The following is a 19,933-nucleotide window of genomic DNA, read 5'->3' as shown; positions in this document are numbered from 1 at the left end:
TTATAGTGACCTGATTTTCCTAGAAATGACCAATAGATTGTGTTTCAGACTTCAACTTTATTTCATAATATGATTTTGGAAGCAATCATAATCTTAAATACTCTGGTACACTTTCGACGAAGGTTTTAGTTGGCTCAATGGAAGTGTCAATATAGAATATTGATGCATGTGAAATATCCATGCTTATAGCTATGATTTTGGGATTAGGATTTAAGTCTCTAAATAGTAAGAGGACGGTATGTATCCATAGTAGTTGATAGCATGATTTAGTTGACACATTTAAGGTTTTTATAATTTAATGTTTTTACGATAGTTATTCTACGACGGTTCTTTGTGAAATTGTCTTAGAAAACGAGTCGGTGGTATTTTTGTAATTATCTTACTGAAAAATGTATTTTACGAGGTACATTCTAAAATGGTTATTGAAAAGCCTTAGAATACGTGTTGATGGCAATCTTGTAATTATATGACATAAAAATTACGACAGGTTTTATTACAAAAACTATCGTTATCTCAATTGAATTTAAAAGTCCTATCTACCTCACGAAGAACGTGCGAGTCTGTCACCCGCAGCCAGCAAAACTAGCCTGCTTACTCCCTCTTGAGCTCTCTCGAACTTTCCAGGCCGCCCTCCGTCAATAAGTTTGCCTTCCCTCGGTGAAGAGGTCCCTCGCGTGTGTGGTAGTTGAAGTGCTTAGTTCCCCTCAGTGAAGTCCTCCCTCGCGACGTTGCGTGTTCGGTTACACAAGTGGTATGTACAGAGCTTGACCCCAACTTAGTTATAGTTATTTTTATTTTAGTGGTTTCTATTTTTTAATCTTGATAGCTCTCATGATAAAAGTGTGGTAAAGAGAAGAGAGTACGAAAGAATAGTAAATAGAGCACACCGCATAAAGATTCTTCATATGAGAAGTCCCCCTTGGATTCGAGAAGAAGGAAATGAAGAACGGCAACGAAACGAAATGAGGTGTTTCCAACTCTAATTTCGGATGAGCTTCTCCCAATTACGTCCGGTAATAGAATAGGGCGGCTTGCTCTGACCAAGACTCCACTTTTTGCTCCATCCATGGAGCGTATGAATTTCCTGGAATGTAGATAGACCAAAAGAGGGAATGAAGGGATAAGAATAGGAATTATAGTCTCATTGGAAAAAGGGGCACCCATGGGAACATCTCTACTATAAGAGAATAGTATACAAAATATTTAAGTAACTACATATGAGTTTTATTCATAGAATTATGACAGGTGGATATAACAATTTCATATTTTTTTTTTTCAAAATCAATGCTTTTGAAAGAACTTACAAAACTCCCAGATGAAAAGATTTGGAGGGCCTTACCGTGTAGGAAGCAGTGTTGGGGTTGGTGAGAAGAGTTGATTGTGTGAAATTGCAGAGATCAAAGGCTTTTTGGTTCTTGATATGGTTTGATGAAAATTATTTCCAGTTTTAAGATTTATTTTGAAAATATTTCCTATAACACAATCAAACACATTTTCTCCATCATGTCCTATTTTTAATGAAGAAGAAAATAGAAAATGAGGAAACCAAACCGGGGTCTTTATATATTTTTTGGTGTACAACGAGGACAACAAGATTTGAATCTAGTTACTTGGCCATAATATATTCTCACTTCTTTTCTAGAGGGAGTATTATGGCTCGCAACAACTTTGGATTTAGTCATATGGAACATCATCCTCGGTTCTATGTTGTATTCGGCTAGCCACTCTAAATGCCATGATTGACAATGTCTATTTAACAGTTTACTAGAAGAATATGAATATGGCTTCTCATAAGTATTTTAACAGTTTACTAAAATTGATCATCCTTACTAACCATCAAAGTGCCAAACACACATATCTTTGATGGTTAGTAAGGATGATCAATTTTATTTTTCATTTATTGCTAGAAGCTTTCACCTGGGATAAAGCTTATGTTATTGTTGTATACTTGTATTACTATTGCATCCAGAGTCAGAATTCCATAGGTATGCAGGAACCTAGCTTTTCTGTGAATCTCTATTCCGAAGGGATTTAGCATAATTTTTATATGCATTCATTAAACTATTTTCTGTTTTTCACTACCATGGTGGTTGATCTGAATTAGAGATTTTGTCAATGCTAATTCTTTCAGATCGGTTTGGATGGAATTCATATGTTGGATCCAAATACTAGTCGAACATTGAGAATATATCCACTTGAGAACATAACAAGATGTGATGTCAGCTTGTTTATTTACTTCGTGAAATTTTGAATAGATATTTTGAAATTAATTTGCAGTCAATCTCAATATAATGTTTTCTAATTGATTTATGGCTTTATGCAGAAATTCGATTCAATTACCTTTGCATTTTGGTCGAAGAGCTCGATGGATGTTGAGCCAAGACGAATAAGATTGTTGTCCAATAGATATACTACCAACACACTTTTGGATACTGCTGCTACCATACAGGTATACAGAGAAATTCATCTTTCCCGTATGCTAGTATATTTATTTTGCTGATAAGTTAGATTAGTAGACTGGGAATTTGTAAATATCTGCTAGAAGACGCTGGTTTTGTTTCAAGTTACCGGGGGACAGGATTTGGTTTTAGTTACTTGCTTTGTGTAACTTATGATCAGTGTACATTCTAGGTCTTTTTTATTTTTTATTTTTTACCCATGACATTTAGTATTACCATTTGATGATATTTGTTGTATTTGGTGCCACTTACCTTCCTCAACTTTTTCTCCCTAATTGGCCTCATCATTTGTTCTTTATCAAAAGGTTAAAGATTTCAAGCACCAACTCTGAAGATATGCGCTGCCTCTTTGTTTCCTTTTTTTTTTCTTTTTATTACGTATTTACTGTGTTGTTTCTAACATCTGAATATTATTGCTTGACATTGAAATACAATCATGAGTCTGCTACTATATAGGCCATTGATAATCAAGAATAACAGAAAATAGGGAAATAAAATCTCCTAATTTTCTGGTAATCAATCTCTGTTCTTAATCAGTGTTAATTATAGGAAACCATTCTGTCCTAAATTAATTACATATTTACAACAGTTATCTTCCTTAATTTCTCTACATAATATCATATAGCTAGTAGCTTCAATGCTTGAATTGTTCCTTCTTTTTCTTCCTATGGCTGCTGCCAACCCTTCCACCAATCCACTCATTGAGCTAACTACAGTGTCATCCCTTCCCACCAAACTTAATTCTGATAATCACCACATCTAGCACACTCAGATCTTGAAGCCAAGGACCTTCTTGGCTACTTTCTATCCAAAGCCTATGATGTCTGCTACTTCTGCTGCTGCATGGGACCGACTTAAAAAGCACTATGCTAGTAGGTCACATACTCCCATCATGTCCCTCAAGGAGAGTCTTGATTCAATAACAAAACTCATCATTGGGTTGAAGGGACTTGGCCCTGCATTTCATGAATTCTCTGCCTCCATTCAAGAATGTGATTCTCCCTTGTTCGCAAAACTTTTCCACAAACTTGTTGATAGAGATTTTTCTCCAACACGAGGAATGTTAGCAATAGTCCATTCCTAGACTCCAGTACTACAAACTACATTAATAGTTCTCACGCATCCTCAACTCATGGCCAAATCAACCCTCATAGTCACAATTCCTCTACTTGTGCTGACCCTTCAAACAACAACACTCAATGGGGTAATGTCTCTCACTCAGTCCCTGCATGGCAGTATTGTGGTCGTTGTGACCACACTGCCGAAACATGTTACAAGCTGCATGGATAACTTACCCCTCTGATCATCATTTCTACTAAGCAAATATGTCACAACATGATAACAGTTCTGATCCCACTTGGTTGCTTGATTTGTGATCTTGGAAATTTATCCGTCTCTCTTTTCAACACTGTGGCTCCACCTCTATACTTACATTTTTTACTCATTTCCAACTCATCAATGCCATATATGTAACATCTGTAACTCAAAATCTTATCTCTGTCTCACAATTATGTAACATTCTGATTTTAATTTTTCTTTGGCGTTAGAAATAGAGAACAAAGGAGAGATATCCTTTTTAGTATGTATATATGTCTCTATCTTATTGTCTGCTTCTAATTACAAAGGTCATATTTCAGGCTCTAGCATATATATTCTCGCTACATTGCCCTTTTCGGGATTCTTCGCAAAAGACACCAGGGTCCTTCTCATCATCTGACTTATCTTGCTTTCTCTATACTTACCTACAATAGTTAAAATCAGAATTTCATTCATATAATCAAGGAACTATAGACACTCCATTCTAATTGTCTGATAGAGAAGTATAAGAGTGATAAATGATATAACGTGATAAAAGGTAAAAAAAAAATATAGTAAGCACTAATGGATTGTTTATATCGTTAAAGTCTCCACAAAATATTATTCTAAAATTCATATCCTTTTACCCTAGTTAAAAAACAATCATGTCCTTTAATTATTTAGAGCTATACAATAAGTTTGCGTGAGAGAGAGGATTTGTTTTAGAACATCTTTGCTGGAAATTTGTTTCACAATTCTTATACAGACGAATCCACTTGTTACACCTTGGGTTGTTGGAGTATAGAGGAGCGTTTGCCAAATGTAAGAACTGTTCTTACATAAGAACGATTTCTTGTCAATAGAAAAATTAATTTTTTTTGTTTATGCACCACAATAAGATTCCTATAAATTGGAGTAAAGTTTGACTAAAGTTCTTAAAACTTAGTAGAACTCACAAAAGTAAGAACTGATAATTCGCATTATGGTGTTTTCCCCTTGTTCACTTATGATAATTTTCCCCCTTGTGTTCTAGATTTTAAATATTTAAGTCAGCATTAATTAGTTTTCAATTTTATGCTAATCCTTCATTTGAATGCAACAATAAATTGTAGATTACAAGATAGTAACCACTTAGTAATCAAAGAGAAGGTAGGAGCAGAAGATGCATTAGCAAATGGTTTTCCCTCTTTAGAGCCAAGGTAAATTTATGGTTCACTGGGTTTTCTTTGATGTTGAATGTTCTCACCCGATACCACTCCTACAAGGCATGCCAACAAACAACGCCAAACACATCAAGTGCAACCATCTTAATTGGTTCTCTAGAGTACTACAGAAGCTAATAATAATAAGTCTTATGGACTCAAAGAAAAGTCAAAACCAAAAGGCTGAAACAGAGACCACCATGGAAATGTTAGGAAGAGACAAGTACTACCATTAAATTTGATGCAACCGTTTTTGATCAAGCTCATACGAAATGTACATGTAGCTGAGTCAGAACCCCCCAATACTATTGATACGATTTGAACCTAAAATCAAACAAGCTTAAAAGTCAATTTTAGTCAAGACTCTAAGGCAGCAAACTCAGAATGTAGTAGTTACTATATAACAACCAGTAAATCACTGCCACCATCACAATTTAGGAAGTAAACCCATGGAACCAGATTATTATAGTTATAAATTTGAAATACTGCAACATTTAGTTCATTATATAGTTTTTTTTTTTTTGGAATTGTTAGCCTCCTTTTATAAATTTTAACCCATTTTGTCTCTAAATAAATAAACTTTAGAATGAAAGATGTTATCTGTTTTATTTTCTAAATTTGTAGTATAATTTTTATTTATTTTCTTATGCTTATTTTGTTTTATTTTTTTAGGAAATAAAAGATAGGCTAAAAAAACCTTTTAGAACTCTGTCCGCAACTTCTTCTGAATCATAAGTGATGAAGCCAAAACCTCTTGGCCTCTGGGTATTGTGGTCATACATTACAACATCAGTAATTGTACCAAACTGATCAAAGTACTTCTTAACATCAGTTTATGTGATTGTTCATGGTAAACCTCCAACAAAAATCTTTTTGGTGCATCCAGTCCATGGATGCTACCAGTTTGTCTGTTCATAGTTTGCTGATCATCCCTAGGAACAGCTTTGTTAGTTTCAACCTGCAAATTCACACCACAACACACACGGATAAAATCTGCAAGTCATTGATGCTTGTTGTCCTATACGAAAAAAGTGTTCAACCTTAACCCAATGCAGCCAAAAAAATCCAAGCACCAATCAGGTTGAATGGAGCCAAAATGAGCATGATTCATATCACACCAACATAGTAGAAAATTATAAAAGTAGGGACACAGTGATCTCTATCAGAAACTGAAATTTAGCTAGGTCCCATCACTGGCCATCCAAATAACATGTATATTCATAATGTATATTCAGTGTTATGCATTTGTTTGCTGTTATGACATTGCGTTTATGGCTGATTGAGTTTTTAGCTATGAAATATTCACTGTAGAAACACACTTATAAGTACTCTCCTATTGCAGATCAAAATTTGTTCTGTGCTACTTTCAATCTAGTATATGAAACCCATTGCAACTGAACTTGGAATATGATGTGGACCTGAGAAGAAACCAAGCTAAGAGTTTTTTATCCTACAAGGAGTTCGTTTTTCTTTTCGTTTTCATTAGGTAATTTTAATGCTCTTGTTTATGACATCAGTCCTCCACATTTTGGATAAACACAAAATGCTTGTATTTTGCATAGAAAAAGTAGAGGTGATAGACCTATTTTGGATAAACACAAAATGATCTGGTTGCATCTCTCTCTAGGCTGATAGACCTATTTTGTCTTTAAAACATGAGTAACCTCTTCTATATACTATCATTAATGCGAATTATTTTAAATTTTTTTTTATACTATAGCTCAAATGATATACATTAATGGTACAAACCAATAGATTTTACCATGTTAGAGGTGTTAAGATTTGCAATGCAATCTCGAATGCAACCAAACAGATGATAGAATTAAGAACACTAGCCTACAAAGCAACAAAAGTAGAAACCTAAATTTGGGCTGGTCCAATATACAACTATCAATATATAGAGATGTCAAAGACATGTATATGCTCTGGATAATTCTCGGGAAAATTGTTAACCTAATGCCAAATGCACCCCGAACAAGTATTAAATATAAATATATCTTACAACAAAAGATACAGAATACACATCTAAAAAGACTTCATAAATATATACCACGTGGGCTTTTGTGCTCAAAGTATCCAACCCGAGAAGCACAAACCACACAGGCAAAGCAGAGAGTAATGTTAGCTGCTAGTGTTACAGAATACTTATTACAAAGATTCCAATTGCTTTTTCTCATTTGTGGGGTACTATTAGTAGTAGTGTACTACTCACTGATGGAATCTCCAATGTGAACTGTGGGGTTCTTTCACTCTGAAGACCCATAAACTAGAATGGTGGTGCAATGAGAATAGTGGAAAAGTAAAGGTAGAAGAGTAAGAAGAAAATGGGAAAGGACATCCAAATTGACCATCCTCTCGTCACTTGCATACTCAGATATTAAAGACTTGTCAAAGACTTCACCTGTCCACTCTTCCTTGACAACTTATTGAACCCAATCAGTCAAGTCAATCCCATTGCCCTTCACTAACTTACCAGTAAGCAATTCAAGTAGAATCACACCAAAGCCATAAACATCTTCCTTAAAGATATCTAATGCACCAGAATCAATAGGACTGGCAAAAAGGGAACCTCTTTGATCATCCATACCCATAACACCATATTCACTTATACATGGCTCCATATTCTTGTTTAGCAAAATGTTGGAGGATTTCAGGTTACCACGAACAATAGCATGATGGCATAGCTCTTGATGCAAGAAAGATAAAGCCTCAGCAATTGTAGTTGCTATCCCAAGTCTGCTGGTCCAGTCAAAGGTTTTTGGAGTACCTGAAAAGCACATACTATATTTTAGTACATGTTACTGCATACACAAGTTTATATAGAAACATTTATAAAAAAAATTCACTTCTAAGGAAGTGTGATATTTATTAATAATGACAACAAAAGCCTTATACTATTAAATTAGGTCGATTACATGGATCATAAGACATCATGCAACTTTGTTAGATGAATTGAAGTTTGAAGCAAAAAAACCTATTAAATTGCTAATTGATAACAAGTCAGCTATTAATTTAGCTAAAAATCCAGTCTCACATGGGAAAAGTAAGCACATTGAAACCAGATTCCATTTTCTAAGGGAGCGGGTGAATAATGGAAAGCTTGAAATGGCATATTGTTCAACAGAAACTTAGCTAGCTAACATACTAACTAAGGCAATTAGGCCTGACAGATTTGTAAAACTCAGAATAGAGTTGGGAGTTATATTTTGTAATGATTTGAATTAAGGGGGAGTGTTGAGTTTAATCCAAATATAAGTAAGGGTATTGTTAGTAGTAGTTGGTTAGAGTGTTAGTTTTATACTGATTTCTGTTTTCTGTGGTAACAGTTTTTTGATAAAAGCACTATATAAAGGTGCATATGTGTAAGTGCTTGATAAGAAAATACACAGAAGTTTCATTGAAATATATTTTTTGTTCATATCTGTGTGTCAGTGTGAAAGGGTTTATTCTCCAATAAGGAGGACCACTTGAATTCTTTGCAGTGGTTTTTTCTCCAACTTGGAAGGTTCTGTTGTGCACCTTGGTGGTGTGTAGGTTTTTTGCATTAATTTCTTTTTCATTTTCATTGATTCATTGTAGAATACATGTTGTAGATTGCATAGTGTTTTGCTTTGGTATTTCATTCACTGTCAAGTCTCTAGGGTGAGGACTTGACTAACAGTTAATATTCATGGACATATTTGAACCAGAGCATTTCTCCTAGGAATATAAGAAACATTTACTTTATATTATATTAAATTGAATTTCATTAGCTAGATAGTGGTGTTATCTCTACCTATAGCATTATTTATTTATGTTTTTTTCCAGGTTGTGTGTATTTGGGATCCAAGATCTAGATCAAAGACTTTGAAGCTAAATGGGCATATAGATAACATCACGGCCTTATTTCTGGATTCTACTAGCAAGTTTGTTAATTGGACACGTAATTTATTCTGCTCTATTCCCCACCAAAAATACTTATGGCATTTCTTCTACTATGGACAAGTTACTATTTACAAACATTAGAAGCATTCTTATTTTTCTAAAGCTTACTCAAAAAGTTGGTAAAAGTAAGCAATTATTTCTTCACAATAAGTTGAACTAAACATACACTAATTAAAGTTAGGACTTAATAATTTACTTATGAATCTTTTTATTATCATGGAACTCCCTCTAGCTATATATCTTTTTATACATTGATCCTTCTTCTATGGCATTTCTATGTGTTGCTACAAGATATATTTAAATAACTATGAACGTAAGTAACATAGATTAAACCCCTATTTTTGTATACAAGCATCACCACTTTACTCCTCAAATGATTTTTGCTTTTAATTTAGCTTCTCAATGATAAGAACCTTGAGAGAACCTTCCCAGAATATATAGTTGATAAATAACATTTTAACTCATGAGACGTGAAGATTACTATATTGTTTACTTAAGCAACAGTAATGTACATTTAATGAAATTAATTATATTAAAATTATTATTTAATGATATTAAAACAAATAATAAATATTTTTTCAAAATTTAATACTATTTATAGCTATTAATCTATATTACTGTTTTCAAATTGGCCATCAAAATACTGTGGATTGTATCCTCTAATTTCTCTCTATATAAATTTCAGTTAAATGTTATGAGACTAAGTATTTTATTTACTCTTATTATAATAGTTTATCTGATTATAATTCTCTTACTTTTAAAAATTTGATTCTAGACTTACATATCAAACTTTTGATAGGTGTACTATATATGTATTATCAACATGGCATGATCATACTCCATAAAGCTCAAAGTAGAGAAAGAGTATCATAAAAAATGATCGATTTTATAGCAATGTTGCACGAATTTATTTATATTAAATAGTTTTTAATTTAAATTAATTATTTTAGTCTCTTTATTTTTATATTTTAGTTTTTGATTTATCTTTTCAGTTCAGTGCTTTCCTGTTATTGTTATCTGTTTCTATTTTTCTTTGGATCAATTTTTTTCTAATTTTTATTATTTTATTAATTTAATATTAACTACATCGTAACATTATTTTAATATCTATAATTTCATAATTGAATTGAGATAAGTAAAAGAAAATTTACATAGACATAAAAAATAGATTTCAATAATATCTATTATTCATTTTATTAATGTTATGACATTTTCCACATAACTTTATATATATATATATATATATATATATATATATATATATATATATATATAGTTAATAAAATTTGAATATATAGTTGATAATGGTTATATATTTCTTTTGAGTTACATAATTGGGCTTTGGAGGCCTTTATCATTGCAAATACTGAAAGATGTGTTTTAATTTGTGAGTTTATAATTTTTTCCTCAATTTTTATCCTATAGTTTGCTATATACTTTATATCAATTATAAATTTCGTGTACTTGTGTTAATCGATATAGAAATTTTGTTATTAATTTTATCTATTATTTTATTACAACTTTTCTTTTTTTATTATTATTTTATTAGAATTTTAAATTTTTTATTTTAAAAATAACACATTCTAAGATAATTCTGTAACTACTTTCTAAGAAAGGTTTTGAAAAAATAGTCTTAGAATTTTTATATTTTTAACTTTTTTTATTAAAAAAAACATTATAAGATAATTTTTAATTAAAAACCGTCTTATAAGAATACATTTTTTAAGACGATTTTTTTAACCGTCATAAAAAGTAAAAAAAATTTACGATGTTAATTATGACTACGATTAATAACCGACGTCGAATGTGTAAATTAATCAACGTAGAATAACTTTTTTTTTAGTTATATGCATTATTTTTTATGAGCATTATAAGAAAATATGAGTCTTATAATTATTAATATATATTTTTTTAGGCCAGAAACAAGGATTTTAGTTGTTTTATCCTTGAGTCGACACTGAATGAAAACAATAGAATACGAGATAAAAAAAAAAAAAGAGGAGTCTAATTAATTTTTCATTAATTAGGCATATATAGAGACTTAAAATCTTAGTTAATTAATCAATGTTTCAAGAATTGATCAAATTAAAGTCATTTTCATGAAGGTCAGAGGTGAGTTTCATTTTGTTTTCTTCCTCAAATTGAATTCTTACATGGATTCATGACTTCCCTTTATTTCATATCACATATGGTCATTTAGGTGTGTTAGGTTGACAGTTGGAGTTTGCTAGAAAACTTCTGTTCTCATTTTCCCGAACTTTTTAGTCGCCAAAGCCAATTAACTTGGCCATGCACACATCCACACATCCTGTATGATGCATGCATTTTGAAATATAATATGAAAATAAAAATTATTGTTAACTCTTTCGGCTATCGTATACAAAGCAAAAGCATTTAAATATTAAACATATTTTTTATGTTTTTAAATATTAAACATATTTAATTTATGTTTAATTATTCATTTAATACTTATAAGGATCCGTACAATCTTTACAAATTATTGTTTTAGTATCTGTACACGTACTTACAGTTTTTGGTGCGGTTGGTTTATTCCAGCGTGGACCCAATCATTGCTGTGCAGAAGAGAAAAGCAATGAGCCAATGAATGAAGTGAAGTGGTCCTTCGGCAAATGAACGAGTTTGAATCTACAACAAAGTGAGGGTCCCACGTGTCCAGCTTGTTCAAACATCCCTTGCAAGTGTGTTAACTGTTCAATGCACTTTTATTATTCTTTTGTTGTGTGCGACTGCTTCTGCTCATCAACCTTCATCAGATTCTTTAACTCTTCTCTCTCAGCTTTCTTATTGTATTCTCAGTCACATTTGCTTCACTTTTTTATCCCTTCTCACTGCCACACTGTAGTTTTTGTGGTTGTTGTTTTTTGAGTTCTGTGCTAACATAAAGTACATGTGACTGTCTCAAGGTTGCCTCTTTTGTTCTTTTTACCTTGTATGAACTGGCGAGTTTTTGGTCCAACGTGGTACGCGTTTTTCCAGAACATGTTTGCTTTTTGGCCAAACGTTGTTGCTGTCAGTGTTTTGATCTGTCTGGCTATGTTTTTCAGTAAAGGGTGTTCTGTGTTTGTGTCATTCTATGCTGATGTTTCATTTGCTTAATTGGTTTGTTCTCTCTCTCTCTCTCTCTCTCTCTCTCTCTCTCTCTACTCACTCTCTCTTGTATGTGCTTGTTTGATTTCTATGAATTTTATGGGGAGGGAAATAGTTATCTGCATTTGGTTTAATGCCTACTAATGAGAGTTGGTCTAATAGAAGGGGCTAGAGTCCTATAACGTGACAACTCACAGTTCGAATCTCTTCTGAACAAGATGCTCACATTTAATATTCAATTCTGTCTTTTAATAGAATTGTCTTTAGAGAATGATATCCATGAAAAAAAAAAAAAAAGGATTTGGTTTAATGCCAGTGTTAGCCTTAGCTGGAATTTCATCAAATGATTGAGCCGCTTTTCATAAATCTGAACTTGTTCTTTAGTGTCTTTTTTTGGGCACTGTAAGATTTGCCTTGTTGAAAGAATTCAAAGAAAGGAAAATATGTATATTTCATTTGGGTAAAGGACTGCATTGAACTGCATTTGTTTTTATTTTTCATAAGTTGCTTCTTCCCCTTTTGGGGTCTTTGTTGTCATTCCTTGTTTTCAGTATAATTATGATTTTGATTAATTGACCTGTTGGATTGACATGAAGGGTTGCTATCTTAAATTATTCATTTATTCTTTTTACAATTTGCTTTGTTGTTCAACACAGCTATCCAAGCTGTAGCTTTTAACCATGATTTGTTGTGTGCTTGATGTACCTTTTGGCAGGCCTATAAATGGATTTGATGATCAATAGGGAACAATAGCAAATCAGTGAAGAGGATATGAGAGAGGAGTCACTTGGACTGATTATTGGGGTTTCCATAGGTGTGGTTATTGGACTAGTTTTGGCAATTTTTGCGTTCTTCTGCCACAGGTACCATCGAAAGCGATCACAGATAGGCAATAGCAGTTCTAGAAGGGCTGCTACCATACCTATCCGCACAAATGGTGCTGATTCTTGTACCATTCTATCAGACTCAACCTTAGGTCCAGAATCACCGATAAAGTCAGGAAGAAATGGTATGCCCTTCTGGCTTGATGGGTTTAAGAAGAGTAGTAGCATGATCCCAGCGTCTGGACTACCTGAATATGCATACAAGTAAGATATAGTTTCTTATGTGAAGTTGCCTTCATTTGCCTTTCTTATACAAGTATGCTTTAGACTAGTTTGGATAAATTTCTTTATAAGCACTTATAGATGAAGAAAATAAGTAAAATGAAGTGAGCTTCTCTCGGAAGCTAAAACAAGCTTATACTCTTAAACTTTTATAAAAGCTGTCTCATCTTCTCTAAAAGCTAAGGTACATAAACTTATTTTAGCTTATGGGAGAACTTCAATGCATTTTACCTTTTTATTTTCTTTTCCAATAAGTATTTATGGAGAAATTTATCCAAACAGGTCCTAAGAATTACAATTTTCTGTTTATTTTCTCAGTGTGGAATGTGAAATGGTCCATTAAACTTGCATCGCATGCTTCTTGAATCATGATCTATATACTTTGATGAGAAATAGTTTCTAGTTATTAGGTTGAAACACTTGAATATCAAGTTTTAACTCATCATCATGTCTGTCTTTCTAGATACATCCAAAACATAAATATTTTGTTTTGGATAAGTTTAAAATTTAGTGACTACAGATTGTTTCTAAGAGTGAAATCCAAAATGATTGAACTCTATGAACCGACTGCATTTTTCATTCTTTCAATTGAATCTTTTAAGTTATGCTTCAGGGATTTGCAGAAGGCAACACATAATTTCACCACGGTCATAGGACAAGGTGCATTTGGTCCTGTTTATAAAGCTCAGATGTCTACTGGTGAGACTGTTGCAGTTAAAGTTCTTGCAATGAATTCTAAGCAAGGGGAGAAAGAATTTCACACAGAGGTTGGTTGCCGATGTCATGTACCATTACTTTGGCCACACCACTGATAGAATTATGCTGTGTTTCATGGCATAAATTTCAGGGCCAATTGTATTAGATTTGGTAACTTCAGGAGAAAATATATGAAGTCATACTGCTGAAGAATATAGGAGTGATGTGAATTAGTATTGATGTATAAATACCATTTTGGGAAAATATATTATTAAACTCATGACTATTTCCATATCCTAAATTGGAAAAAATTCTGTTGTTGTTTCTATCTGTGCTACTAAGATAATTAGTTAGTAACTAACTAGGCATGTTTACTTTTAGCTGAAGTTAATGACTCTTGGAACAATTGGTGACATGGTAGTTTTACAGTCTTTATCATATACAATCATTTTCTTTGCTTTCTTTCTTTTTACTCCAGAGTCATTTTCAATTGTAACATTCTATGCAATACTTTTTTTCAGGTCATGTTGTTGGGAAGGTTACACCATAGGAATCTGGTGAATTTGGTTGGATATTGTGCTGAAAAGGGGCAACGTATGCTTGTATATGTATACATGAGTAACGGTAGCTTGGCATCCCACTTGTATAGTAAGTCATCTATCTATCTTTTTCCATGAGATGCATAGACTGTTCTTCTGTACAAACTTTTGCCCCTGAATCTGCTCCTGCAAACATGTATCTATACGCAAATTTCTTTTGTCCCTGGTCGAAAGCCAGAAACTAATCTTTTCAGATACAGAGATTCATTTAAGGGGCTAACTTCTCCCTACGTACATATGTTCTTCCAACACGAAACTGGAAATCAAACCCCGGACCATATGTTATTGTCTTCAAATTATTTTGCTTTACATCCTGTTGTGAAATTAGTAGTGTTAATTGTCTGCTTTCAATTGATGCATTTTCTTTTTCTTTTTCTTTTTCCGTTTCTGTTTCATTCATGCAGATGCATTCGGTGTGTTGGATGTGCATTGTGCAATAATAGATTGAACAATATGCTTTTCTTGTGTCTACATCAGGTGATGTGAATGAAGCACTGTGCTGGGATTTGAGGGTTCACATAGCTTTAGATGTGGCACGAGGCTTGGAATATCTTCATAATGGGGTAAGTTTACATGTGATTTGCAACAATTTAATTTTACTTTGTATGTATATTGTTATAATAGTATGTATTGTCACTTCAGGCAGTTCCTCCTGTAATCCATCGAGATATCAAATCTTCCAACATTCTGTTGGATCAATCCATGCTAGCCAGGGTATGTCCTTGTTACTCGTCCATCATCTTTATCACGAAAAGTAGCTAGCGATAAATACTCACACTATACATTAGTTTATTTTGGTGAATGTCACAATACATTACTGTTGTCATAGTCATTTGTTGCTGTTAGGATGCTTCTTAATCTTTAGGTGATAATGTTGGATCAATCAGGTTGCTGATTTTGGACTTTCAAGAGAAGAGATGGCGAATAAGCATGCAGCTATTCGGGGTACCTTTGGCTATCTTGACCCCGAGTATATATCTTCAGGAACATTCACCAAGAAAAGTGATGTATACAGTTTTGGGGTGTTGCTCTTTGAAATTATGGCTGGCAGGAATCCTCAGCAGGGTCTTATGGAATACGTAGAGCTTGTAAGATCTCTTTCTCTCCCTTCAAACCATAGTGAGGATAATGGAATTGGTGGTTACTTTTTTGGAGATATATAGTGCATACCATACAAAACAATTTAAGTTTTTAGAAGAAATCTGTTGGGGTCACATTCACTTAGTATCCAAAGATTACTAGTTAAACAGTATTTAATACACGATATTAATTGTGTCTAATTATTTAAAAAAGTAAGTATTTAATGATTTATTATTGAGTTTAATGATCATGTATTAATTATACTGAACACCTTTATAAATAACGGGTAATATAATTTTAAAGTTAGTTATTATAAAAGTTCTTAAATTTATCATGGTAATTTATGATCGGATAATACTAAAATTGTTTTGCATTGTTAGAGTGTTAGTACGTACATAACTAATTTTCTCTTTTTTATTTTCATTATAAATAAATATTTTTCAATAAATACTTTCATCTTCTGTTCATTAATCAAGAACTTTTTAAGACAACTTAGATACGGTTTTTTAAGTATCCTAAGTATTGTTTTTCGGTTAGAATTGAAGTTTTATTTCAGTTGACATGATAAAAGGTTATATTAAAGGTTAGTACATAACTACTTGTATAACTTCAATTCTTATAATAACATCAAAAGCACCTAAGGTACCAATCTATTACTAGTATTAGCTACTTGATGACTCTACCTGATGAAATTGTCGCATCAAGAATGAATGATCACTGTTGTGGTCAACAAAGAAAACATGTCATTGATGGCTTTGTTCACTTGAAACATCATGCACATATCATTTTCCAGGCTAACCAAAGCAATTGATGGATGATTAGGCAGCAATGAACACTGAGGGAAAAGTTGGGTGGGAAGAAATTGTGGATTCTCACCTCCAAGGAAACTTTGATGTCAAGGAACTCAATAAAGTGGCAGCACTTGCCTACAAATGCATCAACCGTGCCCCAAGTAACCGTCCTTCTATGAGGGACATAGTGCAAGTGTTAACAAGGATCCTTAAATCAAGGCACCATGGGAGTCATCACAAAAATTCCTTGTCAGCCACAGATGAACTTTTCATTGATACTGATCAGCTAGAGACCAAGATTTCTGTTACTGACCACAGGAGAGAAGAGTCTATGGATAGTGTAGCAGAGGTGTATGAAGTGTAGAATATGGTTTTACCATAACCTCATTTATTTTTGTTACATTTTATTTTTCGATATTGCCTTTGGATGTACATGATTGTAGATTTGGTTTGTATATACTGCTTTGTAAAATGTTCCATCCAATTTTGTGATCTTTCCTCAGTTATATTGTCTTGCTGAAATGATACTCTAAAAATTGTATTATTTTTTGTCTTGTTACGGGTATCTTTCAATCAAGTAAGTCAAAAATTAATTTTACTCGTGTTAAGGTGATTGTAGTTGACTCAAAGGGTTTTCGCGAAGAGGGAGTTCAAAATTTGTATACTATAGTATACTTTCACTAATAAAAGTGAAGAGAGAGATAACTCTGTTTGCATGAGATATGGCTACATTAATTCACACCCATGTAACAATTTCCATATTATAATTTAAATGCTACTAGCTAACATTTAATGTTATCAATGAATTCACTATTCAATTTCTAAAAAAAAATCTTTATTATAATTTGTTGACCAATGTTCTTTCCATTTGTTGCTAGTTGGACCCTTATAATTTAGCACGAAATAATATATATATATTAAAAAATATCTAAATTATCCTTTTAAAATTTCTTTGTCACTATTGATCCTCCAAATTCATTTGATATCAATTTCAATGTTTTGAGTTCATATAAAAAAAATATAAACGGATCTGTATCTAAGTTTTATCCTTTTTTTTTCTTCTCATTTAATATTATAAGGCCACTCATGCAGCATTGCATAAACAAAGAATGCATCTTAATTTCTTTAAAACTAATTTCTATTAACTAAATTTTTGTTGCCACAAACATCCTATGTACTAGGACATTGTATAGTCTAAAAGAATTTTTTATACCAATTCAAATTTGCAGAGTTTACCATGAATATTCCAATTTTTCAACTTACGAACTCGTTTGCTGTTGGAATCGAAGCCAATTCGTGTTCACAATTGATGTCACGCTTCACTCTCAAGAAATACTGTTGGTTGGTTGACTTTGTGCAATTGAGTATCCTCAAGACTCGAGAAATTGTTGAAATCTCCGACATTGATTAGGTGTACCACGTTTAAAAATAGAATACATTATTCTTCTGTCTGAAAAGTCTATGTTGATTGTTTCTAAATTTAGGCCACCTGAATGAAAAAAAACACAATGAAAATCAAAATGAATTGACAATAACTGAATTGCGCCTTTTTTTTTTCTTTGAATTTTTGCTTTTTCTGTATCCTCAAAGTGAGATCATAACAGGAGATTTTAACGTTTTTCTTGTAGCATAAAATTTAGTACTTACTCTACTAGCATCGGGCTTTCAGTAAATCAGTGAAAATCAAAATCTTGTAAAATAACTCGAAAGACAGTATATAAGTGTCAATGTCACCTTCTCTAAATGTGCACAAATAACTGATTTGGCTACATCCAAATCAATAATAGAACAATCGTGTTAGCAACATTGCGCTCCGATTACGAAAATGATACATATTTCCCCATCCGTGCCTTTCTCAATTCTCATAGTGAGTAAGATTAAAAGTTTACATCAATCGGAGCCGACAAAGGATTAATTTGGAAATTTCATTTTCCCGCTTTTCATATGAAAGATATGGATGAACCGTTAAAGGGTATGGATATTCCTATTTGCCATGAATGGATCAGCATTACTCAAAAAATCATACGCATGCTCCAGCTAGATAATGCTTACCCTATATCTTAATCCAAACCTTTTCAATCTAGATAGAGCATTCTATTCATTTTTTTATGTCATAATCTGATGTATTTCTCAACCGAGAGACATGAACTAATTCCTCATTTAAAAGATTGATCTCTTTTTATAGAGTGTCGCAACATAGGTCACGCAGAACGGCCATAAAAAAAAAGATAAAAAGAGATGTTTCCCTAAAAAAATAAAATTATGAGTTGTCACAAATTTTTATTAAAGAAAAACGTTAAGAAAACAAAAAAAAAAAGTGGAATGATCTAAGATTCGAGAAAAAAAATTTGGGAGTCGTTTACGAACGGGAAAGGTGTTAACACCCCCACGCACCCCATCATGAAGACGACAGTCTTTAATCGAATGTGCTAAAAATAAAGTGATTTTATTTATTTATCTTTTCTCGAGAACATGAAATTATGTTTGTTATATTTTTGTTTATTTAGAAAAAGAAAACAAATTTTTATTTTTAGAGACAAAAAGGGAATCTTTTTTTAGTTTTTTAGGTCGACAAGGGATTTGTCTGTACTCCTACGTATCCTAGAATGCAAAGAAGAAATCAGACTTATGTAGTTCTTTCGGAAAAAAATAGCTTGTGTATTGGGTTGATTTTATCTTTTTTGGAAAGATTTATTTTAATTGCGTGAAAAGGGTCGTTAAGGTGTTAGACTTTGAAACAATCTCAAGTAATGTGTAATTTTTTTGGAGAAAAAAAGGAGAATTAAATTATCATTTGTTTGAGTATTTTTACATTTTTTAGAAAAGATTTTATTTTTGTGATAAATTTTGTGAAGTCAAGCAAGTTGAAGATCCAACATAAACAAAATTTTGCACACATTATTGAGACACCACCAAGCAAGTCGAAGACCCTACATGAAGTGCACGGAATGTGAAAAAGATTTTGGATTTGCAGTAAACTTTGTGAGGTCAAGCAAGTTAGAGACCCAACATGCAATTCACAAAATGTATCCACATGTTAAACAAGTCAGAGACCTAGCATGGACTGCACGGAACGTAAGAGCATACTAATGAATACTAACATAGAATTGTGAAATAAATTAATAATTGACATAACATTACGTAATTAATTAAATGGACAGGATGTGCACAAATAAATTGAATGAGAATAGAAAGGAATAGAATAGAAGCGAGAAATACACTTAGTAATTAACAATGTGAGATTAAAACATGGGAAAAAATAAATAAGTGACAAAATATTTGCAACACATTATTAAGAAGAAGAAGAAGAAGAAGAAGAAGAAGAATGTAAATGGGGTGTGTGACTAATAGTATATCTCACCACTAGCTTCCTCCCACCGTAGCTGCATACACGCATAACCTTACCCTTCGTAAGATTTCTTCATTTGCCCACCTGTCTTCTGCGTTTTATTGTTTTTGTTTTTTTTTTTCATTTCTTTTCACTAAAGCTGTGATTTTTATGAGTACGGGTGCGTTTCCTTTGTTGCTCTGACGTTGATGCGCTTTGTTTACCCTCCCCGTCTTTTGCGTTTTCTATTATTTCGATCTGTTGCAGTTTTTGGATGCTTAAAGCTTTGATTTTTATAAGTACGGGTGTGTTTATATTGATGCTCTTTCAAAGCTTTATGATGT

General features: G+C 32.6%; 1 protein-coding gene across 7 annotated transcripts; it reads left to right on the top strand.

The window, feature by feature from the left end:
- The first annotated feature begins 538 nt into the window (after positions 1 to 538).
- On the top strand, positions 539 to 16,859 carry LOC114378191 (calcium/calmodulin-regulated receptor-like kinase 1). Of its 7 annotated transcripts, XM_028336737.1 has the most exons (13): positions 539 to 751; positions 2,324 to 2,449; positions 4,868 to 4,954; positions 6,300 to 6,443; positions 8,765 to 8,879; positions 11,438 to 11,537; positions 12,705 to 13,077; positions 13,709 to 13,862; positions 14,313 to 14,439; positions 14,868 to 14,953; positions 15,033 to 15,104; positions 15,278 to 15,478; positions 16,293 to 16,859. In XM_028336737.1, exons 7-13 carry the CDS (start codon positions 12,761 to 12,763, stop codon positions 16,623 to 16,625), a joined length of 1,290 nt encoding a protein of 429 aa, XP_028192538.1. In that variant the 5' UTR covers positions 539 to 751; positions 2,324 to 2,449; positions 4,868 to 4,954; positions 6,300 to 6,443; positions 8,765 to 8,879; positions 11,438 to 11,537; positions 12,705 to 12,760; the 3' UTR covers positions 16,626 to 16,859. The 7 variants fall into 7 exon arrangements, with proteins under 7 accessions (XP_028192538.1, XP_028192536.1, XP_028192537.1 ...); XM_028336735.1 differs by lacking the exon at positions 4,868 to 4,954; XM_028336736.1 differs by lacking the exon at positions 4,868 to 4,954 and having other exon boundaries at positions 11,438 to 11,580.
- Positions 16,860 to 19,933: the final 3,074 nt, after the last annotated feature.

The sequence above is a fragment of the Glycine soja genome, chromosome 12 (assembly GCF_004193775.1).
Source record: "Glycine soja cultivar W05 chromosome 12, ASM419377v2, whole genome shotgun sequence".
NCBI classification, from domain to species: domain Eukaryota; kingdom Viridiplantae; phylum Streptophyta; class Magnoliopsida; order Fabales; family Fabaceae; genus Glycine; species Glycine soja.
Note: the sequence above shows the minus strand (reverse complement) of the source record. Positions and strands in the feature narration are given on the sequence as shown.